Genomic DNA, 22,900 nt, shown 5'->3' with positions numbered 1-22,900 from the left:
AGAAATCCTGTTGATAAATAAAGCCCTAAAGAAGATAATAAGTAATTTCTTTAAAAAAAAAAATCAAGAGGCTTACACAGAAAAGGCTCCATATTTATAGCAAGAAATAAAATACAAAATATTCAGTCCTTCACAATGAAGCCTGAGAAAGGTCCTTCACACACTAACTGTAGTCATATTGAATTTAGAAAGAAAACCAGATTTGATGAGATCTGGAGAGCCCAGAGGTGCTTAAATGAAGCCTCTCAATTTATCTCAAAAACCCAAGTAATTTTAGTTTTTCAAAAACTTTAAAGAAAAATGCAGGCTCTCTGTCCCTCTTGACCACATTCAATTGGTAAATTGGTATACTTGGAAAAATCAAATGAAAAATAATACCGTAATTTCTCCAAAGGTGCCCTTTACCCTTCTGACAAAGAAAGTGATGACCAGCGGTCCTTCCAAACCTGGTGGCTCCACATAAGTCTTCTTAGATAAAGACTCAGGAGCAAAATGAACAACTCCATTTGGATCACCAAACTTTTGTATCTAAAAATAAATAAATAAATAAAAACCATTAAGAGAGCAGAGTAAATAAACAACTATGATGAAATTATAGCATCCAACATATTAATGCACCAATAAGCCAAGAAAATAGAAGAAACATAGAAATAACATTTGACTATAATATATTTATCTACTTAATTTAAAAAAAGAGAGTAAACTACTATACTAACTGTTGTCTAACATGAATAGGTTTTTATTCCATAAAAATAATGGGAACAAGTATGCAGAAAATTATAATTTGCAAAACCTGAAAATGATATGAATTTGATACCTAATTTTTGCTTTATTCATCTTGATTTTCTAGCTATGGCATAAAGTGGACAGAGGCAAAAAGGCCCTGTAATGCTTAATTTTATGCCTCAAACAGGAAGGACTACACCTCCAGTTGTTTGGTCAAACAACAGTCTGGATGTTGTCAAAAGGTGTTCTATAGATATGATTAACCTTAAGGATCAGCTGACTCCAAATAAAGGAGATCAGCCTCTACAGTGGGTGGCCTTATCCAGCCAACTGAAGAACTGAAAAGCAAACACTGAAGTTTCTTGCAGCAGAAGGAAATAGTGCCTCAAGACTGTAACTCAGGAACCTTGCTTGAGTTTGCCCCACGAATTCCCAGTCAAGACCCACAGACAGCTTCAGCTCTTTCCTGGGTTTCCTGCCTGCCAACTCCCATAATCACAGGAGTCAATTCCTTAAAATATTTTTCTCTTTTGCAATTACTCTATGTGTATGGGTCTACTGGTTCTCTTTCTTCAGAATACTATGACAGAAGTAGATTCCAAACAAGAGTATTTTACAAACAAAAAAAATCTAATTGTGCTATCTCTCTACATTGTTTTCAGTAGCCTACTAATTCTGGGCTACTTAATTCCCAGTAATTCTGGCCCTCATAACTAAGTGATTCATATCAAATACATTGAATCCAGGTCTAATCTAATACCAAATCATTGTGATAATCAAACAAGTGCATTCTTTCTTCAAAAAACCTGATTTGTAGCACATTAATAATTTTTCTTTATTTTGAAGACAAAGATGACATAACAAATATTTCCTTTGTAAAAGTGCCAAATATTCCCAAAACACCAAATTTTCTCAAAGATTGTAAAATAAGTATCACTCTCTTCAAACTTTTAAAAAATTGCTAATAATCAGGCTATGTCATGAACAAACATAAAAATGAAAAAGTTTGATCTGTAGGAATCACTATGACTTCTTATGGCTTCATAATTTTCAATTCAACACAAGCATATAGAGTTTCAAACTATAAATGTATTTGATAAATCTATTGAATATGAAATTTTGTAGGTTAAAGTCAGACTTACAGTTAATGTAATATCTTTAGCTCTGGAGTCTAAGTTAGCTTCTCCTTTCACAAGTTTAAGTTTAATTACAAAGGTCTTTTCAACTTCAATTTCTTCATGAGGATAGACTGCCAGAATTATGGTTCTCACTCCATCTTCTCCATCTCCAAAGAAGAAGGATCCGCTCACTGGGTCTGCAATGTCTCTGTTCTGTGGTGGTAAGGTTTCCTGAGAATTGGGTCCTACTATCTCCCAGTTTACCTGCAAAATGTTTTGTTTTTTTATTTTTTAATAGATAAGATCAGTTTTAACCAAAGGATTATTGCAGTATATATAGTATTAGAAAAATACTTACATCCATATATTTATAAAACTATTATTATAGGATATCTCCAGAGAATTCCTACTTTATCAGCTTATTTTTTAATTAAAAAACAATGGCATTTGCAAATATAACCTACATGTCTATATAGAATGTCAGTTTTCATAAACTATCTACGAAGAGATGAAAAATATTAACATCTAGTCATTCGTAATGACCACAAGATAGCAGAAATATACTTTAAAATATCAGAAAAATTCAAACATTTTTAAAATTTATGAGTACAACACTGTCCTGCTGTGTACACAGTTTTTGCCAATCGAAGCATATCGGAAGAAGACAATAAAGCTATGTGAACATTCTGGTGAGTGTGCAGCTCCTTCTAAATGTAGTTTAAATTCTTATTGTAAAATGAACAGAAATCTTCATAAGTTGTTATAAGTAAAAATTTTTCACATTATAATAAATGTATTTTTGAATTTCAATAATTCCAAATTGCATATTTTTCATATCAACTATGAAGAAAAAAAAAAACGGGGCACGTGTTCTTGCTTGTCACTTGATCTTTCAGCAGCACTAGACACAGCTGAACCATTACTTTTTCTTGCTATCTTTCTTGGCTTGTATGGTACTTACAGGGCACATGCCTTCCTGGTTTTCTTCCACCTTTACTTTCAGTCTTCTTTGCTGGCTCTCTGCTCTGAATGCTAAATTCCAGAAGCCCAGGGCTCAGCTACATACTTTCCACATCACTATCTACACTCCTTGGTCTCAAGGTTTCAAACAACTCTCTGAGTGTCAGTGTATTCCCACTCGGTGCCACAGCCCTGACCACACACTGTGCATACACTCACACACTCCCCTGCCTACTTGACTCCTCCACTGGCATGTCAACTAGTATCTCAAGTTAACATGGCAAAACAGAACTCCTGATTCACCCCCAAACTTCTGAATATCAGAAAACAGTACTATTTAGCCAATTGTTCAAACTAAAATTCTAGAAGGTATCCTTGATTCCTCTCTTTCTCTCAGCCTCCAATTTGAACCCAGTGAAATTTCCTCCAAAACACACTCAATGTTTATTCACTGATCATCTCTTTCCACCACCATTTCTGCAGAGGGCAGTAGCCTCCTAACTTAATCCCTGCTGCTTCTACACTGCTTCAATGGCTTCTGGGCAAACCACTTTCCTAACAGTATTCAGGGTGAGATGCTTTCGATGACAATCCATGACATTATTTCCCTTCTTAAGTCTCTGTAATAGGATCCTATTTTCACCCAGAATTGATCTTTCACTTGGCAAAGGAGGTTCTATGTGATTAAGTACCTATTGACCCTCTGATCTATCTTGTACTACTACTGTACCATCACTTACAAGCCCTGACCACTGGGACCTCTCCTACCTCATGTCAGGCTATGTCTCTGCAGGACCTATTACTCCCACATTCTCAACCCTCTAACAATTACATGCCCTCAGCCTTCAGCTTCAACATCATACCCTCAACATCCAATTGAAGGTAGCCAGCAGCCAGGCATGATGGAGCAGGCCTGTGATCCCAGCTAGTTAGGAGGTTGAAGAGGGGGTTTGCAAGTTCAAGGCCAGCCTGGGCAACTTAGCAAAATCCATTTCAAAGTGAAAAATAATAAAGGGCTCAAGTATAGTTCAGTGATAGAGTGCCCTAAGTTTAGCCTCTAGTGCCACACAAAAAAGAAAAGTAGACAGCAGGTCATTCACAATTGTATCTCCCAATTTTATAAACAGAGCCTTAATTGTCATCAGATAATGTGTTTATACTAATTTTATTACTGTTTAGTAATGTTTTCTAAAATGAGCACTCTGTAAGAACACATAAGAGTTCTGTCTAATTCACAAATATGTTCTTAGTACTTAAAACAGGATCAGCACATAGAAATCTCCCAATAAATACTTGTTGAAGCTGGGCATAGTAGCACATGCCTATAATCCCAGTGGCTCTCAAGAGGCTGGGCAGGAGGATCACAGGTTCAAAGACAACCTCAGCAACTTAGAAAGGCACTAAGCAACTCATTGAGACACTATCTCTAAATAAAACACATGCAAAAGGGCTGGAGATGTGGTTCAGTGGTTAAGTGCCCCTGAGTTGAATCCCTGGTACCGAAAAAAAAAAAAAAACATAAAAATAAAAAAAAATATTTGTTGAAGTGATTAATTTAAACAGAATCATTAACTTGCTCTCAAGAATTCCCTGAGGATAGATGTATGTCCAATACACTTTTATGTACTTCATCTTATCCAGAAACCATTTTACCCATACAAGGTAATTAATAAATACTATTTATTGATTGTGAATAAGCATATATATTTGGAGAAGAAAATCCAAAATCATATACAGTCTATCAAAAATTATTTTTAAAACCAAAAAAAGAATAACTCTACCTGAATCTCTCCTAAGAGTCTTCCAGTTCTTTCGAAGACCAAGGATAAAATCATTGTGGAATTGGGGTTAGGAACAGAAATTTTGCTTTGATTGAGAAATCTTATAGTGCTAAATGGAGATTCACTCTTGGCGATGGTGACTCTGCTCACTAGGTGGCGCCCAAGGATCGCTCCACCAGTAGCTCCAGTGAGAAGAATTTCAAAAGGCTCCTCAAATTCACTGCATAGCGAGAAGGAGCAATTCTGAGTCTAAACATATTAAAATGCTTGTAAAATCCAAATAACTAGTCATTTTCCAAATTGATCATACATATTCAAGGCACAGTAGTCACACACCAAATGGAAGAAGAGGGTGCTTAACTGAAAGCATGAATGATCAGCATCAATATTACATAACCTAGGACAGTTATTAGACTTTCCTGCTCTCTTTTCAGTTGCTTACGGATTAAGGCAGTGCACTGAAGGATGTTTCCACATTCTGATTAGAGTCTTTAAGTCTACAGGAATAGAAATTATCTCTTCTATTTAAAAGGAAATGACATAGACAACCATGGTGGTTTCCAAAACCCCTTTCCCTATGCCCAGTATCCCCCAAAGTCTTTCATCTGCTCTTTCTCAATGGGCACATGTATTATGGGTGCATGTTAGAGTCAGATCTCAATATCATGTTTTATGTGGGCCCACACTGTTTCCTGGATTACCAACCTTTCACTGCCATCAGTGATGGAGATATTTATAAAACTTAAGTTCTGTCCATGCTGAAAGGTGACTGAACTGCTGTGCAGCATATAACTGACACCTCCTGGAACAGCAGAGGAGCTCTGGGAGATGACATCAGCAGTCACAGTGCCATAAGTTCCATGCAACCTCACCACTGGGATCGCAATTGCTCGAACATCCTCCTCCACTGTAAGGGGAACTGGGAGTTAACTGGTACACGGGACAAAGCGACCAACTTTTATAAGATTCAGACAAATTAAACTAGGTAACTAAACATTATGTGACAAGGCAAGCACTTGGTTTTTCTGTAATTCATCTATCACTTTAAAAACGATTAGTGAAAATTTCATGACTCGTTTTTTTAGGAATAATGTAGTTCACTAGATGTTGAAAGTTATAGTGAAGAGTAAAGGTTAGAATCCAAACAACCTATTTAATCATTAGCATAGGCATTCCTTCTCTGTGTACCACGTACAAACATAAAGACAATGTTAGCTGGACTTAAGAAACTTCAAATTTATATATGGATTACAAATTTATATATGGATTAGTTCTATATAGTTTGTTGAAAGATAATAATATAAATAAATAAAATGTATGCTACTTATATGAATACTTTAAAAATCCACATAAAAAATTCTGTTATGGTTTCAGGTCCTTTAAAATATACTGTGAATATGAAAATGCAACCTCAATGCTTGATTTCAATTTAAAAATTTATTTTAAAATCTTTATTTCTACTTGAGCTGTACTAACCTCAATATATTAAAATATTATTTCATAGAGTTCACATACCTAGGGCTAAATAAGACTGCACTTACATAAAAACTATATATAAAGAGGCATTACCCAAGATTCCCCAAAAGAGAGTGAATCAAAATTAGGAAACGGAAAAAATAGTCAAAATCCTATTTCTTTCTTCATGCAAAAATTCAACACAACTTTTACTAGTTGTATACTAAAGTTCAGGAAATAGTAATGTCTTGCATGATTTACCCATAAGAGTCATTATTAACCAATTCCTCAAGTGATTTTTTGATGAACTTTAAAAATGTCGAGATAACCAAAGAATTTTGTACTCTGCTTCTATAGAAGGGAACTTCTACAAAGGGAAACTGATACTCAAACTATTTCCAGAAATAGGATCAAGATCCAGACACTACCTCCATCTGCACCAATAACAAAGTCATTTCAAAGGTAATTATTCACTAAAAAGTGAATATTCACTAATTTCTTATGACATAGGAAATTAAATAATTTAGAGAAGTTTTCATTAAAATGTTTAAAACTGAAACATTTTAATAATCCTAAGGTTAAGTATAATTTTTTTTCTACAATTACTTGTTTTTAACCATTTGGCTTTGCCATATACAGAATGGTTCAAGACTTCATATTGATAATTAAAAACATTTTCAAAATTAGTAAATATAAAAATATAAAGGTATATATATATATATGTGTGTGCACACACACATATATATATACCAAACCAAGAAAATTTTACATATGCAAATTCAAACTGAATACTATGTTGAGGTACTTTCTAATTGAGAAGATGGTGGAAAATATACAATTAAGCCACTTAGACTTACCTTTGAAAGTAGTATACTTTGGGTCAAATTCAATGATTCCCTCTGCATTATCATTTTTCATTATTATGATTCGAACAACAGAGGTGTTTCCTATTTCAGGAGGTTGATCTATCTGAAGTCCATTTTCTTGGATGGTAAAATCATATCCTCTTTGGAAAGTCATAAAAAATAAAATTTTAAAACACAAAAAATAAATAACAAATACATGATTGCTTAGCATGAATTGAAAGATCCTTTGGGATTTTTAGCTCCTGTAACTTAGCTCTATTAAGTATTGTAATACTTTTAAGGATACTCAACACTAAGGTACTCCTTTTTTAAAAAAATGATGTTTTGAAAAGATTTCTGTGCTTCTCCCAATTATTGGCATCTTCATGAAACCAAAACTAATGTAAAATCACTAAACTTGGGCAATGTGAATATAGTAAATCTATTAGGAAATTTGGAAGCAACTGAAATAAAACAAACCTCTGGAGATCACTTCTGAGCACATGTATAGTAATGAGCCTTGGGCACTCAGAGAGTAAACCAGGTAGGGGTGAGACTTACATTGCTAGGTTACGAGGGTTGCTTTAAAAATATAAGGAGTATCTTTTCGTTAATTAAGTTTCAAGTTAAACCATCAAGATTTAAGAAAATATTTTAATGAAATTATAATTCCTTTATATTGAGGGCAGTTTACTTATATAATAACATTTCTACAAAAGACATTTTTTAAGATAGATGTTATTCCCATGGAACAAGCTTTGACTTACAGGGCTTTATGATACTTTATTTTCTAAAGATAAAAAAAATGACAGTGAATGATTTTAGTCCTTACAATTCTCAAATTCTGTTTACCTGATATTTATAACCTACCTTGTACTGAAAGTTGAAAAATGGTAAATAAATATTTTGTATTAGGCAAAATTGGAAAACTGAGGATTAAAATATTAAATGATAATAGTAACTATTATCAGTACTCTGAGATGGGTTGTAAATTAGCTGATTACCACAGACTAGTATCAAAGTAGTAGTAATTCTAGTGAGCAGGCAATAAGGAAAAAACACTGTGCTATGCAACTTTTTTTTCAGATCAAACGAAGTCCAGAAATTTATCTGGAAGGACACACTTCATTCCCAGAATTAAACTTAAGTAGAAACTACTTTTTTAAAAAGCTAAGAAGGCAAAAATCTTTAAGTCCCCTTATAATCAATCAATAACACAAATAGGATCTCACATTTAATTAGCTATTTCTTCCAAAATGAACTTATTCAGTTCAAGGGGTGACCAGTTTGACTTTTAACATATTTAATATGTGTAGAAATTCATTCCCATTGCCAGTCACCGAATCATTTCTGGGAAATTAAAGATTTGAATTGTAAGTAAACACAAAACATTTTTCCCCCAGCTAGGATGATGTACCCTCTACTTAAGTCACTGAGAGAGAAATATTTTAGTTTAAAAAGTTTTTAAAGCACAAAATTATGTAACAAATGTAAAACTATTTTCATATACAAAAAAAAAATTCATTCCAGGTTCCTATAAACACAAAAGCTATTCTAGTGGAAAGACCCCCTTTGTGTCCTTTGTAAGCTGTGCAGAGGAGAGAAGCTTGCAAAGCTGCTGAACCTGTGAGCTGTTCAACCATGGGTACTCAAGTATGTGCTAAGGGTGTTTTCCATCTCATCAACTGAGCCAGCTCCATGAAAACAGAGAATGAAAGAGACTCATGATGGTTAAATTTTCATCTTCACTAAAAACATAGTACACATTATTGGCCAACCATCTTCCACTCGAAAATTTCCCCACTTTAAAACTGATGCTGGGCACCACCCATAAGAAAACAATATAATATAGCTTTCAGATATACAATGGAAGATGCCCCTCCCTCCAGTTCTTTCTAAGGTACAGAAACAGCAGGAAGCAAATTCTGCCACCCCAGCAGACCCATGACCTAGAGAACAGTTAGGATCTCTCCTCACCAAATTACTAGACACAGTGTCATGCTCATTCCCTGCCTGCTCTGAATGAATTCACAGACCAGAGCCACATACTCTGTCCATTCAAGAGAAAAATTAAAATTCAGAAAAGTGCAAATAATAACACCTAGTCTTTTTCATAATTTCCCTTCTATGAGCTGTTGGAACATCACATAGGTCGAAAAACAGCAAGAAAAGAACAGTTGTACACTTCAGTATTGGTGTCTTCACATGTAGCTTTATTCATTCTCTCTCCCTCTTTTTTACTCATTTCCTGTTCTCCTTTACCTTCCCTGGAGTTCCACCTTTAGAATTGCTACAGAAAATTCTTCAGGGCCTTCAGGATGGTCGTCATCAAGGATTTCAACAAGCAGACTCTTCACCGTCTCTCTGGCTTCAAAGAGGAGCTCTCCTGATGCAGAAACAAAATCTGAGCCAGCATCTGCTGTCCCGCTCACAGTCTTGTACCAGAGTCTCACCAGGCCAAAATATCCACCCGAACGGATGATCGTGACATTAACCTAGGCAAAAAGCATTTTATCATTTGATTTGGATGTCTAATCTACCAGACAACATTATCTCTAATTAAAGACTATTTACCAGGATTATGTCAAAATTAAACATGAACTTATAAAGTATATGTTATATGTTAAAATAATGTTAGGAGCAATTTAATGTGTTTGTGAAAAACTTTAGACTACGAACAAGGGAATACTTTTAAAGAGCATTCGCAACATCAAAAACAAAAACAGTATTAATATTTTTAAGTAAGTCACACCATACCCCCAGTGCTTCCTCTGACACTCGAAGCTGGTCCTGTGAAAAGGAAAATCGGCCATAGGGAAAGTCACTGGCCACCACAGTGATGTTGGCCGTGCTTCTGGAGTCACTCAGCACGCTTCCCTCGCTGACTTCAGTGAGCTGAAACTCATAGAAAGACTTTTCCTCAGGAATATTATCATTCAAAGCCTAGAGAGGGATGAAAACAATCATTAACAGTAAAATCTGTAAAACTTAAACATTCCTCTTACATAAAAAGCAGCCACAGATTCTGCAATATTACCATCCTCCTCATGGCCCACCCCAACACCACACACACACACACACACACACACACACACACACACAGTGAAGGGCATAATAAGCCAGCAACATTGATACCTGTATCACTACAATGGCTGCAGACTGTCCATCTCGCATTGTCAGTTTTCCTGACGTTTGAGCAAACACCCCCACAGAAGGAGGGATGATTCTCCAGAACACTGTGACCTCCCCCCAGATCGCTGGGCCGCGAACAAGGCTACAACAATACACAAATGTATATTCAATACATTTTGATTGCTGTGTACTTTTCCTAAATGTTTACTGAATCTTTCAACAGTAACCAATTTTCATTTATTTCAAGAACTTTATTCTTTTAACTAAACTCGTCTATCAATTATAAACTGCAAGAAAGTACTTAGAAAATACTGAGCTAGTGTAGTGTCAATGTATGACAAGCATATTGGCAAAAACCGAACATTAATAGTGGGAGGTTTAGGGGATAAAAAGAAGTTGTTACAGATTTTTAATACACAGGGCATAAAATATGAATAGCCTAACAAACTTCTCCAAAGAATAATAAACACTTCATACATGTGCATGCTAATGGAAAAGGATAAAGAATTGTCTTTGGATAACTATTAAAAAGATAAAATATTGAGTCAAATCTGGCCACATCATTGATGGCTGCCACCTCTATTCCTCATGAGAAAATTTGAGGGAAACAGACATGCCTATGATCATACCAATTTAGTTATATGATAAGTCCTGACATTGTAACACTTAGAATCAAAATCTTTGATCTTGATGCTTTTTTAAAAGATGGTTTTCAGCTAAGGCATACATGCTAACAAAGATGGAATATATCTCCTATATTGCACATTTAGCTACAGAATAGGGCTGAAAGCATGGACTTTTGATCTCAACACCACGAGCTTTCCTTGGTGTAGGTTATGCAAATCATCCATTAGTCTGAAACCTTTTGGGGATCTAATTTCTATTTCAGTCTAAAAGGTGCAGCATCTCCAAATGATGCTACCTCTATGGAAAATCATGAGCATGAACACTGTGCATGCACTAAGAATGGTGTACTAAGACTAATCCTTTAAACAATGTCATCACCCCATAGAAGCAAAGAAAAATCTTGAAGCTCTTACCTGATGATAGCAGTACCATTATATTTAGCTGAGGGCTCCCCGATGAGGACATGCCTAGATGACGGAGCTATCCCAACTTCTCCTGGTGCTCCCCTTTCTCCCAGAATGATTATTGATGCACTACCTAAGTTGATGATGACACATAACACAAAAGGATAACTACCCAAAATATATACAGTAATACTAGAATTTTCCTGACCACAGAATTTGCTTTTTGTCACAGACCCATGGGATAGGATGGAGTTTGATAGCAAAAAAGACATGTAACGATACAAAGTTTTTATAAGTAAACTCTGGGCCATTTTTTACTGGGATTATTGTTGACAGAACACACAACAAAAAAATTTCTTGAAACATTCTCTATTGATCCAAGCAACAAATCATCACAGGAACCATATGATGCCTGTTTCTGAAGTGTCAAAATACGTAGTTCTAGTTTCAGATGAAAACAGGTATACACTACATATCAAACATAATGTGTTGGTTTAAAATAATGTTGTATTATAAAAATAATATGTTTTTAAAATTTAGGAAATCAAAAACCATTATTAATATTTCAAATAAATAATTCCAAACTTACATAAGACAAGCACATCAGAGCACATGTGGAGCATGCATGAGGCCCTGTGGGCTTCATTCCAGGAAAGAAAGGAAGAAAGGAAGAAAGGAAGAAAGAAAGGAAGGAAGGAAGGAAGGAAGGAAGGAAACATGCACATGACAAAAATGGGGTTACATTGAGCATGTTGTTCTGAAACCTATTTTATTACCATAACAATTACCCATGTAATTGTTATTTGTTTTCAATGTAATTGTTTCTCTGCCACATCATTTTAAATGATTGCATAGTATTCTGCCACATTTAACCAGTCTCCTAATATCACATCATTTAGGAAGCTACCATAATTAATTTTATAATGTTGCTTCATAAAAAATTTTTTATTTAAAAAGTCACAGCTGAGCAGTATGAAATCTGACCTATGTCTTACCAACATGGGGTATTATAATGTTAATTTAAAAATGTATTTACCTTGAGTACATCTTTATGTTTTAGCAAAATTTTAGGAATTAGAAAACCTAACATTGCCTATCTCTGTAACTACTAATCATCTGCTTTAATCTACTTTTTAATTTCCAAAATTTTTCTTACCTTTTGCCGGAGATATTTCTACCTCATCAATTGGTAACAGCTGAATTGTATAATGCCTGTCCTTTTCCAACACGGTGTCTTGCAGTGCATGCAATACAATGGTCTTCTGAGACTCCATCTATACCAAATGAGAAGAACAATAAATCTTCCAGATTGACCAAAGTCAAACTTTGAGTGTTTTTATTAGCAGAATAAGGTTTATGCACATAATCACTTTTTCAGTCCTTTCTGTCGCCTAGAATAAGGGCTGCATCTAGGGAGAATTACTATACAAAAAAAGTCAACTCTAATTATAAATTCCATTTATGCTCTTAATAGAAAAAAAATTTAAAAAATTAACTCATCTCCTAAATTTATTGAAAAATTTCAATACTGGAGTTCAATCTTTTAGAGGACAAATGGTTACATCTTAAGTAAATTGTAAAAAGTCACAGATTTAATATCTGTAAGGGGAGTTGGCTCCATTCAAGAAGGAAAAACAAGCAATGGATGACCTGAGATTATAGTCACAGTTGCAATCGATAGGCTAGAGATAGGTTGTAGTTAATTATCACTGACATCCTTCTCATGGCCTGTATTGTCAATGTTAAGTTATCTCTGGCACCTAACAATAGTACCAGAGACAGCAATATAGGAGCCTAATTCATAAGGAAAATCTAGTGTTTCCATCCAGGAACCTGGAATTTTATATACACATTTCAGTTTTTTTTTTAATCTTCACCTTTCAGATTTTGTTTCCTTTGTTCTTATATGTTCCACTTGTTTCTTGCTGAACGCATCCTGTTTTCTTATACTTTTTTCCCCTTGCTGTTTGTTTTTGAGATGAGGTCTCAAGGTCTTGCTATGTTGCCCAGGCTAGTCCTGAACTCCTGGGTTCAACAGAACTTCCCACCTCAGCTTCCCAAGTAGATGGAACTACCTATGCACACCACCATGCTTGAAACAGAATATTACTGATTTTATGTTTCATTCTTTTTATTTTTTTTTTGTCCTGAATCTTAGGAGCACAGTTTGTATTGATCCTCTTCTGGTCTTCAGCACTATTTCCATTGGACAATGGATGGCCTTTTATTTCTATTTAGTCTCTGTCCTTTCCTTTATCTGTCCATTTCTTTTGTTCATTTTATTTTGCTTTCTGGTACTGGGGATTGAACTCAAGGATACTTTATCATTAAGCTACATCCCCAGTGCTTTTTAAATTTTTGAGAAATGGGCCTCCTAAGTTCCTGAGGTTGGCCTTGAATTTAGTGATCCTCCTGCCTCAGGCTCTCGAGTAGCTGAGATTATAGTTGTGCACCACCATGCCCTGTTTGTTGTTTCTGACATGGGGTCTCACTATTTTGCCCAGGCTGGTCTCCTGAGTTCAAGTGTTCCTTTCATCTCAGCCTTCAGAGTAGCTGGGATTACAGGTGCTCACCAAAGTACCTGGCTTCTGCCCTTTAAATACCATTTGTCAAATCCCTCCTCATCCTGTCACTCACTCTTAAATGCATGTGTCTGCTTCTTAATTTTTCTTTCAGTATATACTATTAAAGTCATCCACATTTCTGCATGCAGATTTAATTTATCCTTTTAATTGGTGTGGACAGTCTATTGTTTGCATTTACAATATTTTCAACATTTATCTAACAAGGACTATGAATTGTTGTAAATAATATTACCACGAACATTCTTCTACATGCTTCTTTGTATTTACAGTAATTTCTCTGAGGTGCTATTGGTTGAAAATATAGTTAACGCTCATAATTTTTGGAATCCCTATTTACAAATTTGTCTGCTCAACCAGTTGTTTTTTTTTTTTTGTAACCCCAGAATCAGTCAGTGTTCAGGCATTTTTTATGGTCATTTGCAGATATGTGCATGTTGGCAAAAACTCTGCGTCATTTTAATATATTTTTCATTTTAAATAAGCACTGCAACTCATACTTGAATAGCTTATCTAACACAAAACAATATTTTCTCCTTATAACATATCACAAACTCCTTGTTGAAGACTGAAGATTTCAGCTCTACACTTGGGGGCCATTTAAAACAGTGAATTCGCCAACAGAAAATGAAAATGGAAATAAAATGGCAATACATTGACAATGACAAAGACATCTGTTTACATTATGAGAGTGGAAACAAGAAAAGGCATGGTCTTGTTCTACCTCAGGTGGGAATGTGCTAATTGGGCGAATCTTATTTTCCACCACTCTTCATGTGTCCACAAATAACTATGAGAGAAGCAAGAGTACTGATTTGGGGAGTTACAAATAAATTTTAGTCAACAGGCAAATTCACAAGTGGATAATGATCAACATGCATCATAAGAATCAACAAGAATCATTACATAGTTATGTTGCCACTTACCTTACTACTCTAGATATAAGACAGTTTCCCTGTGGTATGATCTCCATTTCTCAAAAAAATTGACAAGAAGTAACAGGAAAAACCACTGACAGGTGATTACAAGTAGCAAATGCCAATGTCTTTGGAACACTAGTTACAAAAGACAAATGTTCTGGGATAAAAGGTGATGGGGAAGTTTCATGGGGAAATATATTTAGAAGAGTTTCTCTATTAGAGATTCAAAATGTATGTAAGTAATTTTTTTAATTGCACCAGGAAAGCTTTCTTAATTCAGTTTGGAGTTTCCCTACTCTATTTGAACACTCAATCTTTTAGAGCAATTATTATTCTGCAGAACAGCAGCACAGAGCAGTGGTTCAAGAAATGCTACTACAGACTACATTAGGAAAACAGAAACAGTTTCTCAGCTTTTTGAAATTTGAAGCCATTAATTTTTGATCATACAATGTAGAAAAAAGTTGAGCTTTACTGTATTACGTTGAGGTATCAACTTGATATTTTATTAGAATTTTTCTAAATGAATTTAAAACTATTTTAAAGGTTTTTGGAAAGCATTTTCTAAGTGTTAGGGGGTTGGTTAGCTTCTTCACAACCATAACTTCATGTAATCCTTATAGTCTTTATTCAGGTTCAGCATTACTTGTCCTTGGTTTGCATTAGAAAATCAAATGTGAGAAGAATTAATGAACTTTCCTGGAGTCACATGCTAGCAAACAGTAGAGTGAAGATTTGAATCAAAGTTAACTAGCTATGGACTCTACATCGCTTTTATGTTTTCGGTGGCTACTCCCAGTATCACAAGAGAATTAAGACTATAAAGTGAGTAAAGTAGATGAGTATAGGTGACAGAAAACTGCAACAGCACATAAATCCTTGAGAAAGTGGAACTAGGGAAAAGAGAACACTGAGCAAGAAATGTAAAATGCAGAGAAACAAATAAGAAATATCAGAACTATAAAGCCATGGTGAAACAGAGGACTCTCAAAGAAAGGTGTTAGTATCAAATACTGACAGGAATCAATGCAGTGGAAAATATATAACCAATTCTTCAGTGCAGCGAATTTGCGTTAGTATGAAAAATAAATGTTTAAGATAAATTCTAAAGTAAAAAGAGCAAGTTACAGAACAGATTGCAGACTAAAATTCCATTTGTGTAAGAATAAGATACATATGCTTGAATATGCACAGAAAAAAAATTGGAATGCCATAAGAAACTGTCAATAGTGGTTACCTCTGGTAAGTAGCAAAGCAAGATCTAGGAGAATTCATGGGGATTTTACTCTTTTCACATCCATCTGTATTGATTGAGGTTTACATGAAGACACATATTTTTATAACAAATTAAAATATAAAGATGGAGGGAAGGGACTTCTAAGTTAAACTGGCAGCAGGCTGATTGGGGGAGATGAGCCTTCTTCAAATGCACATATAGACACCATAAGGGACCTATGCTGACAACAAAGGAAAAAGAAACTGAGAAAAGGTTTCTAAAATCAAGACATAATTTTCTCTTATGGAGGTATCAATCTGGGGTTGACTAAATGGCATATATACATTCCACAGTCTGAACCTAAATAACATGGAGAACCAGGGGATTAAGACCAATTGCTGAGGTCTCTGAACTCCAGGCCACAGAGACTGCACTGACCACAATAACTGGCTGCCATAAAATGCAAAGCAGTTGTGGTCCTACTCTCCTCAGCTCTTCCTCTTCACATCAATTCTGATCCTACAATTCACATTATGCATAGAGTAAATGAGATGGGAGTGATGTGTTACATCCCAGGAATTACACACTTCACATGAGTACACTTAATAAGGTCCCAAGCAGGAATGCACATTTTCCTAGAAGTCCTAACAACATTTATATATACAGGGTAAAAATGGGAGTTCATAACCCACTTGAATCAAAGTGTTAAATATGATATATCAAGAAATATGTAATGTTTTGAACAACCAACAATAAAAAAATTAAAAAAAAAAAATCAGAACAAGCCCAACACAATGGTACAGGCTTGTAATCCCAGTGACTTGCTGAGGCAGGAGGATCATGAGTTCAACTTAGTGAGACCCTGTCTCAAAATAAATCTTAAAACATAATTTAAAAGGGCTGGTTATGTGGTTCAGGGGTTAAGTGCCCCTGGGTTCAATCCCTGGTACAAAAAAAAAAAAAAAAAAAAAAAAGCCAAGAAGAACAAAAGAAAATACATTGGAATAGGAGAAGTATGGGTGAAATCTAAAAGCAGAATGCTATAAACTTTACTCTTAATACTGCTCCCCACAAGTTTTAGTATGCTGTGGTTTTGTTTTCATTTGTCTCACAATATACTCTAATTTCTTCTTGATTTCTTTTTGACACACTGCCAACATTGTTCACACAATGTTGTTGTGAACCTTAAAAGGCTCTAAAAAATAAAATCAAATGTCAGAAACTTGTATTAAAAACTGAGTAATTGGGCTGGGGATGTGGCTCAAGCAGTAGCATGTTCGCCTGGCATGCGTGCGGCCTGGGTTCCATCCTCAGCACCACATACAAACAAAGATGTTGTGTCCGTTGAAAACTAAAAAATAAATATTAAAATTCTCTCTCTCTCTTTCTCTCTCCCTCCCCCTCTCTCACTCTCTCTTTAAAAAAAAACCTGAGTAATAAATGATTAAAACTTTAAAAAAATAAAAATAAAAATAAAATAAAAAATAAAAAGTGAATATATTGGATCTGAAGTAACTTTCCTATGTTCATACATGTATACACCACTATGTGCAACCACATCACGTACAACCACAAGAATAGGATCCTGAATAAGTTATACTCCATATATGTATAATGTCAAAATACACTCTGCTGTCATGTGTATCTAAAAAGAACAAATAAAAATGAAAAAAAAAATCACATGCGGACACTAAAGAGAACTGCATGAGTGAAGAGATGAAATTAAGAGATGTTATTTAAGAATAACAATGTCAAAAAATGCAATTCAAAAAAAAAAAAACATTCCCTAGAAGCAATAAACAGTAAAATTCAAGATGCAGAAAATTTAATCAGCGATATACAGGATAAATTGGGATTTTTAAAATCAGAATGCAAAGGAAAAGGTGGAGATAAAAATTATGTGTGTCACAGTGATGTCTCAGATCATTAAATTTAGTTTCTCTATGTGTTTCCTTCCCTTTGTTCTTTATCCAGGGGACATTTTACTTCTTTCAGGCTACACTGAAAGCAAAGTTTCTAGGAAATTATTGAACTAAAGGTAAATACAAGATAGGGAAGAAATAATAGTATTCTTGGGGGATTAAAATCTGTTGAAGAGGTAGGGAGGAAGCAGGACTGGGTACAGGGAAAACAACCAAAATTGTTAGCAGAAAAAATTACACTTATTCATAGAAGACCAAGGGAAACAGTAGGAGAGATTCTCAGAGCAAACTTCTCTTGAGCATGGCTCTACCCCAGATCTCCATGTAGATTTTCTGATGTCCAGTGAGATCTTATCTCTTCAAGAAAGAACTCATTACCCCATGTGCTGGGAGTATTTCAGGCAGACAGCTCTCATCTGTCAGGCTCCTTTGGAAATTGCCTCAACTGAAGAAATACCTCTCCTATAGGTCAGATCCTCTTTCTGGCATAGTTCACTCATGGTGACTTACACAAGATTATGAAACTCAACGTTCCTACAACTCAGGACAACTTTGAATTGTTAGTCCCTTTTGAAGGAAAGCTATCGTGTGTGGTAGTGTCAGTTCAATACTCCATCACAGCTTGCCTTTAACCCTGCACAATGCTGCTGCTTCTACTTGAACAGATGTTGATCTAAGGAATACTCTCTCCAAAACCTTTAGGCCCTGCATCTTATAACTTTCTCACCAGGAAAGACCTACTGACATATTACCTGTGGACACTCATCAGTCCTGGAGGCTTGAACACTTCTGTAATAATATGGAGCTCAGATATCCTTCATGCAGAAAGACATAGTCAGAAGTAACTTCCTCTAGTGCCAAGAAAGGACTGAAAAGATCACAAGGAGAATTTCCCTGTAAGTGTGGGAAGAGTAACTCCCACAGTCATTGGTACATTTTAAGGCAGTCCAGGAAGCTATTGTACAGTTAACTATGGTACCACTAGGGCTGCCCTGTAGGCTAGTATCTCAATTGTCAAAATGAGCATTGCTGTGAGAATTATTTGTAGGATTAGAGATCCACCTGTGTAGTAGTAGCCATAAGCAGGACCGGGAGAAGACTGCAGAGGTTGTCAAAACCAAATTAGAGCTAGACTGTGGAACCAACCTAGATGCCCTTCAATAGATGAATGGATAAAAAAAAAATGTGGCATTTATACACAACGGAGTATTACTCTGCATTAAAAAATGACAAAATCATGGAATTTGCAGGGAAATGGATGGCATTAGAGCAGATTATGCTAAGCGAAGCTAGCCAATCCCTAAAAAACAAATGCCAAATGTCTTCTTTGATATAAGGAGAACAACTAAGAACAGAGAAGGGAGGAAAAGCATGAGAAGAAGATTAACATTAAACAGGGATGAGAGGTGGGAGGGAAAGGGAGAGAGAAGGGAAATTGCATGGAAATGGAAGGAGACCCTCATTGTTATACAAAATTACATATAAGAGGAAGTGAGGGGAAAGGGAAAAAAAAACAAGGGGGAGAAATGAATTACAGTAGATGGGGTAGAGAGAGAAGATGGGAGGGGAGGGGAGGGGGGATAGTAGAGAATAGGAAAGGCAGCAGAACACATCAGACACTAGTGTGGCAATATGTAAAACAGTGGATGTGCAACCAATGTGATTCTGCAATCTGTATACAGGGTAAAAATGGGAGTTCATAATCCACTTGAATCAAATGTATGAAATACAATATATCAAGAATTATGTAATGTTTTGAACAACCAATAATAAGAATTTTAAAAAATAAAATAAAATCAAATTAGAACCCCTGTCCTGTAGATATGGATACCTTAGAACTGGATATGCAAGAACAATGGTGCTGCTATACAATTGTACATAAAAGAAACTCAGCCTTCAACCTGTATAAGACTGGTGACAAACAATTAGCAATTAGGGTCAAATCCAGGAATAAATCCATCCCTCTTGAGGCTGGCTCTGAAAAGAAATGGCTTTACCCAATAGGGGAAAAGATAGCATTATTTGCCATTTGGTATAGATGCTCAAAACCAGAAACCCTTTGTAATCACCTGAGAAGTAAATCTAGCAGTTAGAACCTGGTAACTAGAAAAATATGCCCATTATTACCAAGGAAAACCTTCACAGAAATTCATGACTCATTTCTAAATTTTAAATTCTTTGTATGCTAGGTGAGAAATTTTCAGATCATAGCTAAGACATGCAACCTAGATGTTTCCTGACTCACTGTTTATTAGACTCTGAGAAACAAATGGATGATATATCTGCAACACCTGAAATTTAATGCCATTAGAGCAACCAATACCTCAAAAATAGTAATATTTAAGGAGCAAATAGACTGTCAGAGGGCATCACTAATTAATTTCTTATTCACCTATTAGAAAACCAGAAGAAAATACTGTATTTTTTTGTTCTTTGGTTGTGAAAGCTCTGAAGAAATATATATATATATATATATATATATATATATATATCCATCCCCTGGTTTCTGGTTCTAGTAATTGGTAGAAACCAATCATATGGTCAAAGAGATCCTGTTCATTCCTCTAAGTAGACAGAACCTTTCACCTTCACTTGTTATTGTAGGGGGCTGAGATACATACAGAAGGATTGTAATGGACTTCCCATTCTTAAATTATGTATCTTGATTCAGTTTTCTGAGCAGGTATAATATCAATCATTTTCTCAAAGTGTACAGGGATGTTAAAAATTCCAAGCCTTTGTAAAACTGAGATTATCTATGAGATTGTATCATTATAAGACATAATCAATCTATTCTCAGTATAAAAGTTTTGCATAGTCAGAACTTTGCCCTCAATCAGGGAAGAAGTTGACTGTGTGATAGAAACAGAGTGTGAATTAAACAATCTGACAACAGAATCGAGAGTTTTCTCCCTCTTTCTCTCTCACAGAAGAATTTTTAAAACATTTACTTTTTAGTTTTAGCTGGACACACTATCTTTATTTTATATTTATGTGGTGCTGAGGATCGAACCCAGTGCCTCATGCATGCTAGGCGAGTGCTCTACCACTGAGCCACAACCCCAGAATTTTTTTTCCCCACAGTGTAGGGAATTTCAAAAAATTCCAGATGTATTGAATACTATCATATAAATTCACAGTAATACTATTCTAAGACAAATTAGAGAAATTACAAATTAGAAATATCAAATTAGAGAAATATAACAGGAGTCCTTATGTTTCCTTTACCTCATCAAAATGAAGTGTCCCACTTAAAGGATTGAGATTATCCTTAGCCTTCTCGTCTACAGTCCACCGAAGTCGGACGGAGCCCTTTCCCCCTTGGGACCGGACAACTGTCAATGTCACATATGAATTGTCATCAGATAACAGGGAATCATTGACCATTATCTGAAAGGAAGAAAATCCAGTAACACAAAAAGAATAACAACAGAAGAAACAAACAGAATCTTCTTTTCACGATGACTGCAGTTTTCGAATTTAGAATTCTATTCATGAAATGTTACAATCATGGCAGAGAAAAATATTTCACCCCACTTCCTTTCCTTCTTAGACACTCAACACCATGGCATTTCCCATCTACTCTTGCAATTAGATGGAGCTACGGAATTCTTGTGAATAGATTATATCCAGGAGCAACATATGCTGCTGACACTCTGGCCATAAACTTCCACACAATCCTCCATATTCTCTCTTTTCCCATGTGTCAGGTGAATAGAGAGGATGCCTAGGACTTAGATGAAAGATAGAAGGAGTCTGATACCTGAGTTATCAGTTAAAGACAAGGTATCCATAACAATTAGCCAGCTAGGAATATTGGCATAGGACTCTTGTATAAAGAATAACATTATGGGAAGGAACTGAGATTTAGGGGTTCTTTGTAAAGGTGTTCAGGCTCCCCACATAATATAGACCTCAATCTGTCCTCTTAATTATCTGCAGTTTACCCACTTAGTAAAAAGAGATTTTTAGCTAAAAGAGGTTTAACTTGATTTAAAGAGAGGAGATTTGATACATTAATTTGCCAGTATTTTTTTACACAAGTCCTTATTAAGATAAGTAATTCAAATGAATTACACATGTTAACTCAGTGAAGTAAAGTCTGAATTGAACCTATAATATCCACCTGTGGTGCAAATGGAAAATAACACAGTGCTTCGATTTTTAAGGCAGATACAAACTTAACAAACATAAAATAAAGGTTGATTGGTTGGTTTTCCATGAGATTTTGCATTCAAACCAAGAATAGAGATTTGGAGCTAACTGATATATGTTGAATTTCCATTATTTGTCAGTTCTTCATACACTTTGCCTTTTTTAAGATCCACAGAAACTCAGAAATCAGATGTGTATGCATATTTGGCAAAAAGGGTGCCTGGAAAGTAGTTCGATATTTGGGCTGATATTTACTAAGAAAGAAAAAAAGAAAGGAATCCATTATAAATCAATTGTATACCTGTGTTGGTTTTGATTCCACAGATATAGCATTAGTTTGGGTTTCATATGAAAATTTCTGTAGATCTCTGATATTCCTAGTGTGTTGGTATATATACTGCATTATTCTATGAGCAGCTTATTAACTTTGATACATTAATACTAATCTTTCCTCAATATTCTTCAGTTCTCAGTCTAATCTGTGGCACAATTAATGCTAACAGAATGTTTACTGTGTGTGCAATATTGTATGTTTATATACATGTTAAAAGATAAACTCCATGTTATTGGGGACTTTCGCAATAAAAAAGATGGGATATAAGGAAAGCAGCTGGAAAGAGCTGCCAAGAAGCTATTCATTCTACACAACAAAAATAGCAACTGACACTTAGTGTAAAGAAAGCCCAGGTACATCAACTCATTTACTCCACATAACAGTTATGGGGAATTATACACTGTGGACTGAATAACCTAAATCTCACTTGTGAATCTCAAGACAAATTGGAAATTTAAGGCTATTTCGATAAGATATTATTTCCAGGCATGATTCAATTAGGTTTAGAGCACAAAAGTTTATGTTAGCAGTTAAGATAAAATGAATAAGCAAAAATTACTTATGAATAGTAGCATAACTTTATTTTCCATATCAGGAAGAGAAACTTAAAAACTCAATATCCAACATCCAACTCCAAAAGTGTGATGGACTCCAAAGCAAAAAAATTAAGGTTTTACCACCTGAAGATTTCAACACTAAACCTGAAATTTTAAACCTAAGCTC

At 35.1% G+C, this 22,900-nt stretch overlaps 1 protein-coding gene across 2 annotated transcripts in view; it reads right to left on the bottom strand.

Moving 5' to 3' along the window:
- Positions 1-22,900, bottom strand: part of Adgrv1 (adhesion G protein-coupled receptor V1) — a 569,696-nt gene that overhangs the window by 361,116 nt on the left and 185,680 nt on the right. For both annotated transcript variants that reach the window (XM_058574584.1, XM_046428479.2), the window contains 11 exons: positions 20,917-21,078; positions 12,205-12,322; positions 11,058-11,181; positions 10,021-10,159; positions 9,643-9,828; positions 9,148-9,380; positions 6,898-7,046; positions 5,291-5,492; positions 4,586-4,805; positions 1,869-2,108; positions 379-528 (listed from right to left, as the gene is read on the bottom strand). In XM_058574584.1, coding sequence (XP_058430567.1) covers positions 379-528; positions 1,869-2,108; positions 4,586-4,805; positions 5,291-5,492; positions 6,898-7,046; positions 9,148-9,380; positions 9,643-9,828; positions 10,021-10,159; positions 11,058-11,181; positions 12,205-12,322; positions 20,917-21,078 — 1,923 coding nt within the window. The remainder of the gene's footprint in view (positions 1-378; positions 529-1,868; positions 2,109-4,585; positions 4,806-5,290; positions 5,493-6,897; positions 7,047-9,147; positions 9,381-9,642; positions 9,829-10,020; positions 10,160-11,057; positions 11,182-12,204; positions 12,323-20,916; positions 21,079-22,900) is intronic.

The sequence above is a fragment of the Marmota monax genome, unplaced genomic scaffold (assembly GCF_021218885.2).
Source record: "Marmota monax isolate L192 unplaced genomic scaffold, Marmota_monax_Labrador192_F-V1.1 WCK01_AAM20220418_F8-fsc00018, whole genome shotgun sequence".
Classification (NCBI taxonomy): Eukaryota; Metazoa; Chordata; class Mammalia; order Rodentia; family Sciuridae; genus Marmota; species Marmota monax.
The sequence above is the reverse complement of the archived record's forward strand: the minus strand, read 5'-3'. Positions and strand labels throughout refer to the sequence as shown.